Raw genomic sequence first — 15,425 nt, forward strand, 5'->3', positions numbered from 1 at the left:
ACATGAATTGGGGGTGAGGTGGGGCAAACTGCATATCATAACATAAGCCTTAACATAATGTGTTGAATCTATTCATCTTTGCTTGGAAAAGTTAGATCGTGACTGAAAGAAGTTGTTTTCAAATTCATGCAAACTGTTTTGTTTGCTTTGCTTTATTTGCCTGTTTGTTTTCTTGAGCACCTGCTATTTACAAAGCACTGTATTTAGGCCAAGAAAAGCATACATAGGAAGTAAATGCACACAGGAAATAAACGCTCAGGCCTTATTCTCTTGGGGTTTACCCTCTAGTTAAGTGGTTTTTCTCACAGCTTTTTAAAAAGCACCAATCGGAGGACAGTGGAGAGCCTGAGTCCACCTAATTCAGCTCCCTCTGACCCTTCGTGAAGCCAAATCACAGAACCCTGGAGCTCCAGGGAGCGCCATGGGAAAGAACTAAGACACACACACCTATTAGGCCAAAGAAGATAATGAATATGCAACTGTTTAGGGTAAATTGTAAAGCACCATACTAACTATGGCTGTATGAAGGGTTCTTACAGTCTTAAAGTGCACTGAACATGTACAGACTACCTTGGGAAAGAGTGCACTGGCAGAAGGAAGTGGAGGGGAGGAGGCAGGGCCTCGGAGACACAGCTGAAAGGTAGAGGAGACCATAATTATGCACTAAGGATGACCAGCAGGTGTGACTCCATAAGGCACTGCAGCATCGGAGGAAACAAGAGTGACTATTAAAGGGCCCTCCTGCGAGCCAGACTCTGGACTGAGCCCAAAGCACACTTCACCTTGTCAGCATAGCAGCCTTGAGACAGTTACCGTTTCCCCATTTTACAGATGAGGAAAATAGGCCTTGAAGAGTTTTGGAATGTCTCCAAAGTTACACAATACATTAGAGACAGGACTAATTCTGGAGTATATGAGGTCAAGCCTGGACAGATAACAAATTTCATTATCTTTGTTTTATGGCAAGACACATGACTTTGTCTTACAGCCTACGCTGGTGAGTGATCCTAGTTTACATCTGTTTCCCACTGTAATTATTAATAGCACTGTCTTTCACTCTCCAGAGTGTCCCAGTTTAGAGGGGGAAAAAAGTATATGGTCATCTTGCCTCAATGCTCCTTGCTACAGTGAAACATGTCTACACAATTTTCGAGGCCCTGTGCAAAACAAAAATGCGAGGCCTTTTGTTCAAAAGGCAGAGAAAAAATACTATCAAAGGTGCTGAAAATATAAAGTCTTTTTTCTTACATGCTCACACTCCATTGTCCCACTGAACTTCACTTGCAAAAGACAAGTTCAAAGACAAAATTAGCAAGAATTCTGCCCTAACTATGTAACTCAGTTGGTTAGAGCATCTTCCCAATATTCGGAAGTTTCAGATTTGATTCCCGGTTAGGGCAAATATACACATATAAGAATCAACCAATGAATGCATAATATTAGTAAGTAGAACAAGTCTCTCTCTCTCTCTCTCTCTCTCTCTCTCTCTCTCTCTCTCTCTCTCTCTCAAATCAATAAAAATGTTTTTAAAATATTAGCAAGAATTTCAAGATGGTAATGGCAGAACATTAAACCTACCTAAGGTCCTTCTGAGTGTCAAGCCCTATGCGACTGCTATGAAGTGAAACCCATAAGGCTGGTTTTTTTCTGTTCTTTTTCTGTCCACTCAGGTGGTCTGTTCTTTTTCTGTCCACTCAGGTGGGTCTGTGAAAGCATCATGACCTGTGACTGGATGGCAAACAGGAAACCAGATGCAACCTACTACTGTCCAAATTTTGGACGTTAACTACTAGATCCATCACAGCATTCTTTAGAAGACATGTTTAGAGTATTTCTAATGAAGCACAAAATTTCATTGCCTAAACCAGTGTTTCCCAACCTTCTCTCATGATGAGAATCACCTGGTGGAGTTGTTAAAACACAGATTCCTGAATCCCAACTAAGAAGTGCTAAACTAGAATTTTTGAGAACATATAGGTAAAATTGCATACCTAACTTAGTGCTCTGTATATAACATCTGTCTTAGAGCACTAGTTAAGTATACAATTTTACCTATATGTTCCCAAAAATTCTAGTTTAGCACTTCTTAGTTGGGATTCAGGAATCTGTGTTTTAACAACTCCACCAGGTGATTCTCATCATGAGAGAAGGTTGGGAAACACTGGCCTAAACAAAACAAGAAGATATATTCAAGCCAATTTGGTCCTTCTCCACCATTTTCTTTATCTCAAAAATAAATAATCCAGAGGATGGAATTGATCCATATTCTCAAAGGAAAATTTAGAATACACTGAATTGAAATAACAGTGTATTACAAAGTCTAAAATACCTTGATGCCTGATTTAAATCATGTTTCTGTTTTAAATGCAGGCAACTAATGTTTAATTTAAAATATTTTGTTACAGAAATACATATGTGCCTCAGCTTAAGTAATTTCCATTATCTTTACAGACCAAAATCAGAAATTTAAGGATGATTAAGAAACTGTCCTTAAAATGGGTGAGGGAAGGTGGGGAAAGGGTGAGAAGAGATTAACCAAAGATCTTATATGCATATATGCATTACCTATGGACAGAGACAATAGAGAGGTAAAGGCCTGGGGCAGAGTGGGAACCAGGTGGAGATGGGGGGATGGTAATGGGGACTGGGGAGTATTTATCTGTAATACTCTCAACAATAAAGATTTTTTTAAGGGATAGGAGTTTGGAAGATGGGTCAATTTGCTCATTCATTCATTTATTCATTCAGCATGTACTGATTCCTTACAATGTCTCAAGCATAGAACAAGATCCTGGGGAAACACAGGTGAATAAAATATAGGCCTCAAGAAGCTTGCATTCTAGTACAGTGTTTCCCAAACTTCTCTCATGATGAGAATCACCTGGTGGAGTTGTTAAATTACAGATTCCTGAATCCCAACTAAGAAGTGCTTAACTAGAATTTTGGGGAACATATAGGTAAAATTGTATACTTAACTAGTGCTGAGAACTGAGCCTTGAAAGCCCAATAGGGCCAACAGGTAGCTAAGGGCCAGGGAGGAGCCAGAGAGGAGCCCTGAGAAAGCATGACACCCATGGGAAGAGACAGCCACTCTGATAGCCGCAAACTTAAAGGAAAGTCCCTTATTCAATCAAGAAGTGTGGGCCTGGCCTGGCTGAAACCAGTTTGGCTCAGTGGATAGAGCATAGGCCTGCGGACTGAAAGGTTTTGGGTTTGATTCCCGGTCAAGGACATGTACTTTGCTTGCGGGCACATCCCCAGTAGGGGGTGTGCAAGAGGCAGCTGGTCAATGATTCTCTCTCATAGATGTTTCTAACTCTTCCTCTCTGTAAAATAATCAGCAAAATATATTAAATAAAAAAAAAAAGAAGAGGAAGAAGAAGTGTGGGTCTGGCAGGCACTGGAAAGAAGGTGGATATGGATTGAGTCTATGTACAGAGAAAAAGGCAACATTCATGGACTACCTGGGGGTGGGAGTGGGGAAAGGTGCTCTCTCCTGCAAAGGTGAAGAGTTAGAAAAGAGAAGAGAAAGAATTCAGAAGTAAAAAATCTTAGTAAGAAAAGTCATCCCTCAGACCATACCATCATTTAATCAAGAGCAATAATACCATTTTGTTGGTTTATTTATGGGCCCGCAAGTAAAACATGTTCATGATAAAACTAAAAACATGTTTTCTATCTCTTTGTAATAAAGACGAGTTACCCTTCGTCCATGTGAATGGCTTGAAGCAATGACAAAAATCTAAATGACTAAGCTAACAAATATTTAAATTTGACTTAAGAATGCACTATCAAATTTTTGCAACAAATGTACCACAGTGCTTATTTAATATTACAGCTAATTTTTAAAAATAACTTTTATTGTTTGTCTGCATTTCTGATTATCCCATTAGGATGGACTTCTAAAAGATGAATTACCAGGCCAAGGGTTTAAATATTTTTAAAGCTCTTGATACATATTAGATTAGGCTAAAATTAAAACTAGATGGGCCAAATACAATACATGGAAATTAAATATTACTATCAATAATACCCCAAAAAGAAAAGCTAATAGTGTATTATAAGTAGATTTTAGGTTTTGAATAGTTTTAAGACTATAAATAAGTCAGGGGAAACTTTTGTTACGGATGACTTTCAGGCCAGTAAGTATGTTTGTGTGTATGTGTGTAAACATACATGTGCACAAATAATAGACATAAGAAAAGTCCCTAATTTCTGCATGAAATGAAAAGAATTAAATTATAATGTGACCTACTTGTAAGTAGGAAAATATAATTTATTTTATACCTCCTATTATTTCTATCTCTATATAGTGGTAAGTTTGCAGTTCTAATAATCAGGTGTTAAGATTAGAGGAAAAAATGATATTTTAAATAAAGGTTAACAACTTGGTTTTTAAGGTAGCTTAGGTTAAATGTGTCTCTAATGAGGATTTTCCACAATATCTTTTCATAAACTTCCAGAAAGGAGTAATAATGAAGGCAATTTAGGAAGTGACTCAGATTGTTATAAGTCAAAGGACTTTGTCACCACCAAAGTTTCACAAAAGCCAATTTGAGGCTATTAAACAAATCTCCTTTAAACATGCTTTTCTTTTATCTTCTTTTCTTTTCTTTTTACATTGCTGCATGGAAGTGTAGAACTCTATTTATGACCAATTACCAGTATAGTCTCAAATAGTCAAACATTTCCAAAGACTGTGGCCCCAGGGGGGCTTCAAGCAGATTGATTTTAAACTTGAGACATTACCCAGAAGCCAACCTGTGCATCTTCCATCCCCTGAGACATCCATTGTTCTTCCCTTTCTGCCTTAGTTAAGAAGCGAACTTCTTCGCTCATCATCACAGGCAGAAAGTTTACATCTTTCAGAAACCTGAGCAGGAAGTTTGGCCTAAGAAGCATTTCCCTCTGGCCCAGGGTTACCAACGGGGTGGTGGACGTGGTTAGGTAGGTTTGAGGGAGACTGCAAAGGCTCCGGAGTCTGAATGATGCTCCACCCGGTGGAAAGCAGCCAACCCTCAAATTCTTTGTCTTTGCAGCCGTGAGTAGAAGAAAAAAAAAAATCAACTTTTGAGTGATGTCTCAGAAGTTTCTTTCACTCAAGTGTTGCCCCTCCCGGTCCTTCCAATGAATGAACCCTTTACAAAGCTGGCTTCCAGTGAGCCAGGCTGAAACTTGGAAACATAGTTCCTGCCGGTTCTAGGGAAGCTTGAAGTTGTCTGACCTGAGTTTTATGATGCGCCTCTCCTGGGCTCAGTGGGACCCCAGAGCCTGAGCGGGAAGGGATTGAAACCCCGGGTGGGGGGAGGGAGGGAAGGAGGGGGAGGAGATTGTCGGACTAGGAAGAGGCGACCACCACATGTGGCTCTAATATCAAACAGCTGCTGGGGGCCACAACCCCGCTGCCCTCCTCCCAGTGCCTCCACCGGAACCCTGCTGCAAAGATTACTCTCACCAAAGGGACTTCCCGGTCCTGAGATCTGAATAAGGGGCTCAAGAAGAACCAAGTCCTTTTTTTAAAAAAAAAAAACACAAAAAACTAAATGTATTTGAATGTAGCAGACTGACTTTCATCAGCGAGCCAAAGTCTCAGCACAAAATCCCCAGGGGAGGAGGAAAAAGGGGGGGAAATAATTGCACAATGCAATCCTGCAGGCCAGGCGAGGCGGGAGGGAGGAAAGATGCCAGGATGCCCTGCACCAGCTCCTTCTGCCACTCCAGCTAACTTTGCAAACCTGCACCTTGGCGAGGCCCGGGACACTCTGTGCGCCCACCCCCGCCCCTCCCCGCACTACCATGTCCCCGCGGGGTCCGCGCCCCGTGCACTCAGCGTCCGCGCGGCTCCGGGCGCCCAGGATGCAAGCACCGGTGCGGGTCCCGGTGCCGGTGCCGGTCCCGCGCCCGGCCACTCACCGACACCAGGAACTCGAGCGTGGCCACGTAGTCGCGCTCGGTCTTCTGCAGCTCGCTGAGCACGCACACGCGCAGGCGGAGCAGCCGCTCCGGGTCCCCGCGGCTCTCCTCGCTCATGGTGCGCGGCGGAGCTGCGGCCGGAGAGGAGAGTGGCGGCCTCTCTGCAAAGTCCGTGGAGGGACGGGCGACTTCGCATGCGGGGGAGAGGCTGGGGCGGGGAGGAGAGGGGAGTGGAGGCAGGAGGGGTCGCCCGCTGGGCCTGGGGCGCGGGAGGCCGGGGCGCCGCGGAGCACACTCCTCCCCGGGGATGGGGCTCCGGCCGGGGACCTGCGCGCCGGTCCCGCCGCGCCGGCCTCACTCAGCCCCGGCTAGAGAGGGGAGGCGGCCCTGGCAGCCGCCGCGGGGACTTGGACATTAATCAAATGCTTTGTATCCATGTGACTCCGACCCTTCACCCTTCGCCAAATCTCAGGAAAAAGGAAACACAACCCTGGGGAAGTGTGTTGCGTGCCAGCTAACTAAACACCACACACACACACACACACACACACACACACACACACACACGCTGGCTCGCTCACGGTCAGCACTTGAGATGGAACGGATGGGAGATCCCCAAACCTAGGAGGGAGGACAGACTCCCAGACACAGCTCCGGGGGTCGCTCCTGGGACTTCTCCCGCCTATTGTTCAGCTTTAATGTGTTTTTGTACGAATCCTGAAAGCAATGAAACAAGTCCCCAAAGTTACATAACTGGATGGGAACAAAAACAAAAACCATGGTGTTGACCCTCCTGTTTGGTGTTTTCTTGTTTGTTTGCTTCTTTTTTTGGGGGGGGCGGGGGGGGACATTGATTTTTTTTTTCTTTATTCAGGCACAAAACAGGTTTGCTTTTAACCCCCTCCTTCTCTCCCTCCCCCCCCCCCCCCCAAGAATATTTCACTGGGCCGATCCCCTCCTGGCTGCCCTGGGAGAGCCCATTAGCATAATAAATAAAGACACCATGGGAAAGTGACAGCCTGGCCTATGCCATAAGCTCCCATACAATGATCATCACCATTACTCCATGCTGTTTAGAAGGGAGACCCTTTGCAAGTCGGTAACTTTCTTCCAACATCTAGATAGTATGCAAATCCAACCAAAGGCAGGGATATAGGGGCCGGTTTTGCTTCTAAGAGCTGCTATGATTTAAGGCACTGACCCTAATTAAAGAGACAGAGTTGTTAGTGAATGCTCATCCACAGAGGCAGATAGATTCTTGAAATCAAGAGCATGTCTTGATTTCGATGTTTCTGTTGATTGCCTTTTCTCTCTGGGAAACAGATCCAGGACCTAATGAGCAATGACTATTTCCACTTAATTTTTGTACTTCAGTATAATTTAGAATCACCTAACATAGGCAAAAGTGGTGGTAGTGGGGGGGGGGGGAAATACCAGCTTCAAAGAGCCAAAGCACAAGCAAGCAAAACAAACCATATATATATTTTTGTCTTGATACTATTCGCGTGTATTTTTTCAGAGGCATTTTTTCCTACTTACAACAACTTTAAACGGCCGCACTAATGACATTTACATAAACTGAAGAGTGAATGGTTTTGATGCAAGAATGTGGCATGTTACTCTGTCCCAGTAGTTGAAAGCCATTACTAGGCAAAACTCTAGAAGAATAAAGATGCTTTCCAGTTATTGATATTACAACAATGATCAGTTAGGCAGATGATGTCGTCAGAGAGCACAGTTTGTGATGGATCGCGGTACCCCTCTGAATGCAACAAACAGGGGCCGTCCTTGTCTTCTTACATGAAGGACCCCGTGTGTGAGTGATGTGTGAGCAGCTGATGGGCAAGAGGTGCTTTTCCTCTTTCCCTCGCACATGTCTCTTTGGAGGTAGCCATGGGCAAAGAAGAAAGACGTAAATGGCTTCACACCCTGTGGCAGAAGAACAAAGGACAAGGCACATGAAAGAGCAGACTTCACAGCACCTAGTAAACAATAAACAAAAGGAATAACTGGAAGACAAGGGAAATGGGCCTCCAGCGATGAGTGGGAAAATCAAACATGAATGCATTTCCTCCCCCCCTAGGTCTGCACCCCCTCTAACATAAAAAGTAAGTACATAAATCATGCTTTCTATCAGGTGTTCTCCCAGAAAAAAAAAAAGTATTTCTCTCCTACTAATTGTTCCCAATTGGAGAACTGTTTATCTAATAATTTCTTTCTACCAGGAAAGGAAATTGGCCTATGCACAACCCCCTAGAGACTCAGTCTTAACTCTGAGAGCTTGAACCACCATTGAGCCTGAACCACCAATGGGGTTTTAGCACCCAGAGCATGCGCCTCAGGTCCAAGCACTGAGGACCCCTATGTGTGTTGCATAGGGCTAGGGCATGAGACCACAGAGGTTTTGATCTCTAAGCAAATGTTTCTCAAGGTGGGCCATAGACCGATGTGTGACAATTCCCTGAGCTCTTGTTAAAATGGAATTTTCTGGGCCCCATCCCAAATGTATTGATTAAGAATCTTAAAAAGCCCTGAATGATTTGGCTCAGTGGATCGAGTGTCGGCTTGTGGACTGAAAGGTCCCAGGTTTGATTCCGGTCAAGGGCATGTACCTTGGTTGCAGGCACATCTCCAGGAGGGGGTGTGCAGGAGGCAGCTGATCAATGTTTCTCTCTCATCAACGTTTCTAACTCTCTAGCCCTCTCCCTTTCTCTCTGTAAAAAAAAAACAACAACAATAAAATATATATTTAAAAAAAAAAAAAAAAGAATCTCAAAGATGTAAACCCTAAACTATTCTGACAAGGTCTTCAGATTATTCTTAGATACACTAACATCTGACAGCCTCCATTCTAAAGACTTACAATTGAGTAATTCTATTAAAAGGCAAACTGTAGCCGGGACTGGTTTGGCTCAGTGGATACAGCGTTGGTCTGCGGACTGAGAGGTCCCGGTTACGATTCCGGTCAAGGGCATGTACCTTGGTTGCGGGCACATCCCCAGTAGGGGGTGTGCAAGAGGCAGCTGGTCGATGTTTCTCTCTCATCGACGTTTCTAGCTCTCTGTCCCTCTCAATTCCTCTCTGTGTAAAATCAATAGAATATATTTTTTTTAAAAAATAAATAAAAAGGCAAAATGAGTGCTTTGCAAAATAAATAAATAAATAAATAAATAAATAAATAAATAAATAAATGTGCAAGGAAGCTAGCAGAAAAATATTGACTTAAGTGTGCAGAGCCAGACTCCTCTCAGAAGTGCCTCTGTACAGGGATTATCAATGGTTTCTGCCCACTCTTCGCATCATTCGTAATAATGGTTGGCTTCAGGACACTGGCTAGTGCCTTCTGCCAGACAGCTCTCAGTGTCTTCTGTACCCCTGGCTGAGGTCCTTAATTCCTCATCAAAGACAGAAGAGCATAAGAAAACAGGGCTGGAGTATCTGGAAACCTTCACTTTAATGGTAAATAAGGTCTTTCATAGGCTCTGAATGTGCTGTATCCCTCCCCGCTTCCTCTATTGAAACTCAGGGCTCTGTCTGCCAGGAAAAGGAAAGCGACAACAGAAATGATGGACGGGATCCAGTTTTTCCCCCTGAAATACTAATGAGGCTGAAGCATCCCATAAACAGGAGATGGGAGAAGAGAAGATAGAAGAGGCTGCTGAGCAGTAAACCTGCTCAGCCATTAAATGTATTTCAGATGCATGAACTCGGCGTGGTTAGAACCCATTATTATACAGTTCAAAGAGCCAAAGCCCAAGGCAGAGCAGGTTTCCTTGGTCTGGCTGATAGAAGGACTCCTGGACTAAAAGAAAAATCCAAGGATGTTTCTTTGTAAGACGACAGCTTCCGTGGTCATATATCAGACAGAGATCATTTTAGCCTTCCTGCCATTTCAATACTAGGTAAGGTCATAAATAAAATGTGATGCTGACATTTATTAAGATAACACCACTGGAAAAGAAAATCTCTAGTTAAATAAAGAACTCTAAGAGACAGACTGTTCTTTATTTACAAGTGAAGTTGACTCTGGAATTTTTTCACTACTTTGGACTATGTTAGATGATTCTAAATTATAGTAGTATAAAAAGTATTGCAGCCCTGGCTACTGTGGTCATTGGTTAGAGAATTGGTCCCAGCACCGAAGGTCTCACATTCAATTCCTGGTCAAGGGTGGAAGGTCTTGGGTTTGATTCCTGGTCAAGGGGGCATACCTGGGTTTCCAGTTCAATCTCAGGATAGAGTGAGGGTATGTGCAGGAGGCAACCAATCAAAGTGTGTTTCATGTTTCTCTCTCTCTCCCCTCTCCTCTCTCCCCTCTCCCCTCCTTATATCAGACACATTGAGCTATATAATGTATAATTAAGAGTTTTGGACAAGAAGCAATTCTAAAAAGACTTGTTAATGCAGTCATACTTTACTCATAAGAAGCATAGGATGTACTGTAACATGTAATTATTTCTATCATGAGGATATTGGTATTGCCCTACAAGATAAAATATAGTTTTCATAGACATGTTTTAGTTTTAGAGACAATGTATATGACATAGGAAACTAAACAAATGTTTGGGTAGGATTATTTTAGCAGGACTCTAAAGTTCTTAAAGATGTGGTCATTTCCACGCTGGCTAGTGTGAAGCTAATGTGAAGATAATATGTATGGCCATGTGATCCCAGGGAGCAGAAGTGCGGGAAAGGAAAAGTGAAATAGAGAAAGAGGGAACGCCAGTACAAGAACGAATAACAGAGCTGGCCACCCCTCTGGGAGACTGGATGCTCCCATCTCTCCTGAAGGACCTTCCTCCAGAACTGCCAGCCTGGAGGAAGGAAGAGGGAAGCATCTCTTCATCATTTCCTCTTCTCACTTGGCCGGGGATTGCTGCGTGGTCCCCGTACGTCCACATTGCCCATGTGCGAGTGCCTAGAGGTTTTCACAGATAAGATCTGAGTGAGGAAGTGAGAAGGGCGAGGCACTCTGAGGCTGTTCCTGTGTCGGATTTGTCTGAGCATTTGAGGAACTGCTTCCGTGACCATTAGGAATAGGAGGTCTGGAGGTGTGTACTCTTTTTTTCTCGAATACATGGGGTTTCTGATCCTGTTTCAAGTATTTCAAGATCAAGACAATGTCATTGCTGACCAATCTCTCTGAATGCATTCCCTGCCACACCTCCCTGTGCAAATGCACCCCGGCCTCAGTACTTTCCAAATTCTCGCAATGCCCATAGCACAGTCTTTGCTCTCGGTCATAGCACTGACTATACTTGATCATCATTACCAGTTCAACTGATGGAACTCATTACCAGACCACAGTGGCCTGAAGGAAAAGATTGTGTTGCCCATGTGTACCCTGAGCCTCTTGGGAATCTAGCATGTAGCTGTAGTTAAATGACTATTTGCTGATTGAATATATGAATGAATAAATAGAAGAATAAAATGCACTGGAAATCTATTGGTCTCCCAGAGCCTAATCAGTCTATCTCCAAACCAATGCTTTCTGAGTAAATGACCTTCACTATGGATTGTGAATCTATGTAGAAGACACAAAGAAACTACAAATATTAATTAATACTAGAGACCTGGTGCATGAGATTTGGGGGGGGGGGGGGGGAGAGGAAGAGGGTGTCCCTCAGCCCAGCCTGCACCCTATCCAATCTGGGACCCCTCGAGGCATGTTCAATTGCCCATTTAGGCTCAATCCAGGCAGTCGGACATCCCTCTCACAATCCAGGATTGCGGGCTCCCAACTGCTTGCCTGCCTTCCTTTCTGATTGCCCCTAACCGCTTCTGCCTGCCAGCCTGTTCACCCCTTAACCACTTCCCTGCCAGCCTTATTGATGCCTAACTGCTCCCCTAATAGCCTGTTTGCCCCTAACTGCCCTTCCCTGCAGGCCTGGTCATCCCTAACTGTCCTCTCTTGCCAGCCTGCCCCCCCCCCCTAACTGCCCACCCCTGCAGGCCTGGTCCCTCCTAACTGCTCTCCCCTGCTGACCATTTTGTGGCAGCCATCTTGTATCCACATGGAGGCAGTCACCTTATCTGTTGGAGTGATGGTCAATTTGCATATTATTCTTCTATTAGATAGGATTAGATAGGATAGAGGCCTGGTACACTGGTAGGGGGCAGCTTGTTTGCCCTGAAGAGTGTCTTAGATAAGGATGGGGTTTCCTTAGGGCATGGGGTGGCCTGGGTAAGGGGCTTGTAGTGGTTTGCAGGCTGGCCACACCCCCTTCAAGCCAAGTGGAGGCCCTGGTATCTGGGATTTATTTATCTTCTATAATTGAAAGTTTTTAGCCTTGAGAGGAGGTCTGGGCCTGCCAGGGTGTACAGAAAGCTTGGCTTCCTTCATTGCCAGGGAAATCTAAGCCTCCTGCTCTCTCTGTGGCTGCAGCCATCTTGGTTGGGTTAATTTGCATACTGGCTCTTGATTGGCTGGTGGGCGTGGTTTATGGGTGTGGTGGAGGTATGGTCAATTTGCATACTACTCTTTTATTAGATAGGATTGTTGTATTCTCAAAGAAGTATTATTCATCTCACCTGACGTGTCAATAACATAATCAAATCCATTCACACTCTTCCCAAAGCCATCATTTCAAGCTGTGAAAGAAATATATTACAATAAACTAGAAAAGAAATTATAATTCCCAAAGTACAAAAATAAGTTTACTGAAAACAGATATATAATGTATTAGGCCACCTATTGTAGTAAAGAATAATTGCCTTTTTACTGGAGTACTTCTGAACTCATATAAATATAAAATAAAACATTATGAAATAGTTTTCTTATATCTATTTTTAAAAATTATTAGACTTTATCTTTTTTGAACAGTTTTAGGTTTATAGAAAAATTGAGTAGAATGCACAGAAAGTTTCTATAAACCACGTTATATTCCACCCACCCCTACCCCTAGTTTCCCCTATTATTATCTTTATCAGTGTGGTATATTTGTTATATTTAATGAGCTAATATGCATTCATTATTACAACAAAAGTATATAGTTTACATTAGAGTCCATTCCTTGTATTGCACATTCTCTGGTTTTTTAACAACTGTATGATGTATATCCACCATTGCAGTATCCTACTGAATATTTTCACTACCCTAAAAATCTACCAGTTTATCTCTCCCTTCCTTCAGGTCTCCTGGTAATCACTGATATTTTTACTGACTTCACAGTTTTGCCTTTTACAGAATGTCATATAATTGGAATCATGCAGTATGTCACCTTTTCAGATTGGCTTCTTTCGCTTAGCAATATTCATTTCCGTTTCCTCCCCGTCTTTGAATGGTTTGATAGCTCATTTCAATTTACCACTGAATAAAACTTCATTGTCTAGATGTACCAGTTTGTTTGCTAACTCATCTATTGAAGGACTTCTTGGAGGCTTTCAAGTTTTGGCAATGATGACTCAAGCTGCTATAAACACTTATGTGCAGGTTTTTGTGTGGACATAGGGTGTCAACCTGAGACAATGAAATTTTATTTAGTGGTAAAATGAAATGAGCTATCAAACCATTAAAAGACATGGAGGAAACTTAAATGCATATTTACTTCAATTGAGAAAATACCAAGAAGTGTGACTGCTGGATCATGAGTATATTTAGCTTTGTAACAAATTGCCAAACTCTTCCAAAGTGGCTGTATCATTTCTCATTCCTCCCAGCAATGAACGATGGTTCCTATTGCTCCACATCCTCTTCAGCTTTTGATGCTGTCAGGGTTTTGGGTTTTGGCCATATAATCGGAATGCAGTGGCATCTCGTTGTTTTAATTTGCAATTCCCTGATGACTTATGATGTTGAACATCTTTTCCAGTGCTTACTTGTTATCTGTATATCTTCTCTGGTGAAGTGTCTGTTAAGGTCTTTGGCTCATGCTTTAATTAGGTTGTTTTCTTATTGAGTTTCAAGGGTTCTGTATATATTTTTGTATAACAGTTCTTTATCAGATGTGTCTTTTGCCAATATCTCCTCCCATCTGGCCCCTGGCCCGGGGCTTGATTTTTTAATTCTCTTGACATTGTCATTTCTCACAGCAGAAGGTTTTCATTTTATTGAAGTTTAACTTATCGATTTCTCCTTTCATGGGTCACATTTTTGGTGTTGTACCTAAAAATGTGTGGATTTGCCGAAACCGGTTTGGCTCAGTGGTAGAGCGTCGGTCTGCGGACTGAAAGGTCCCAGGTTCAATTCCAGTCAAGGGCATGTACCTTGGTTGCGGGCACTTCTCCAGTAGGGGGTGTGCAAGAGGCAGCTGATCGATGACTCTCTCTCATTGATGTTTCTAACTCTCTATCCCTCTCTCTTCCTCTCTGTAAAAAAATCAATAAAATATATTTTAAAAAATAAATAAATAAAAATAAAAATAAAAATGTGTGGATTTATCATTATCAGACCCAAAGTCACCTAGATTTTCTCTCCTATGTTATCTTCTCAGAGGCTTACAGTTTTGCAGTTTATACTTAAGTCCATGATCCCCGTGTTAATTTCGTGATCTAAGGTTTGTGTTTAGATTTTTTTTTTGTATGTGGATATAGTTCTTTCAGCATAATATGTTGAAAAAAAATTACCCTTTAAATTTAATCTTAATCCAATTGCCTTTGCTTCTTTTTCAATGATTAATTCATTGTGTGTGTGGGGGGGGGTCTATTTCTGCGCTCTCTATTTGAGTACCTTGATCTATTTGTCTATTCTTGCACCAGTTCCACTATATTTGTTAGACTAGATTTATCATAAGTCTTGAAGTCAAGCATGATCAATCCTCTGATTGTGTTCTCCTTTAGTATTAAGTTGGCTATTTTGTCTTTCCATATCAACTTGAGAATAAGTTTTTCAATATGTACAAATTACTTTGCTGGAATTTCAATAGAATCATGTTGAATCTCTAGGTCAAATTGGGAGCTAGGTACACATACACTAAAATAAGTGTAACACACACTGAGATGTGGCAGAACAGAAAGCCAGTTCTAAAGAGAAAACTGTGAAAACTGGAATACGCCAGATAGAAGAATCTACATGATAACTTTTTAAGATAATACTGGAAAGTAGGTTATGCAGCATTTGTAACTTGTACTGTATAACTAGCCTTACTTTGTCATTATGGCTAGCTAATGCCTCTTAATGAATTATGATTCTTTGTGTTCACATCACTTCGTAATTGATAATTCTGCTGCTCCCATTAAGAAATAAAGTCTGTTGTTTTTTCTTTTCTCTAGCTTACATTTTAACTGGCTTTGTTAATTGCCCTTACCAACAGAATATGATATTATAGAAGTGATGATATGCAAGTTCCAGAGATTAAGCCTTAAAAGAACTTCCACTCTTTCCCCCTTAAAAACCTAAAATCAACATGGTAGGCAAATACCCAGGGCACCCTATTGTGGGATAAGCTACATGGAGGAGAGTCAAGGCACTCCAACCAACAGTCAGTATCAATTGTCAGACATGAGTGCGACACCATTTGGGATCCTACCGTCACAAGTGAACTGTGATATGATTGCAACCACATAATGACCTC

At 42.4% G+C, this 15,425-nt stretch overlaps 1 protein-coding gene across 1 annotated transcript in view; it reads right to left on the reverse strand.

Moving 5' to 3' along the window:
• PREX2 (phosphatidylinositol-3,4,5-trisphosphate dependent Rac exchange factor 2) overlaps window positions 1-6,373 on the reverse strand; it is a 209,633-nt gene extending 203,260 nt beyond the window's left edge. The window contains exon 1 of the mRNA XM_084864341.1: window positions 5,914-6,373. Coding sequence (XP_084720467.1) covers window positions 5,914-6,030 — 117 coding nt within the window. The 5' untranslated portion in view covers window positions 6,031-6,373. The remainder of the gene's footprint in view (window positions 1-5,913) is intronic.
• Window positions 6,374-15,425: the final 9,052 nt, after the last annotated feature.

This window comes from Pipistrellus hanaki (genome assembly GCF_964339955.1).
Source record: "Pipistrellus hanaki genome assembly, chromosome: 17".
Taxonomy (NCBI): Eukaryota; Metazoa; Chordata; class Mammalia; order Chiroptera; family Vespertilionidae; genus Pipistrellus; species Pipistrellus hanaki.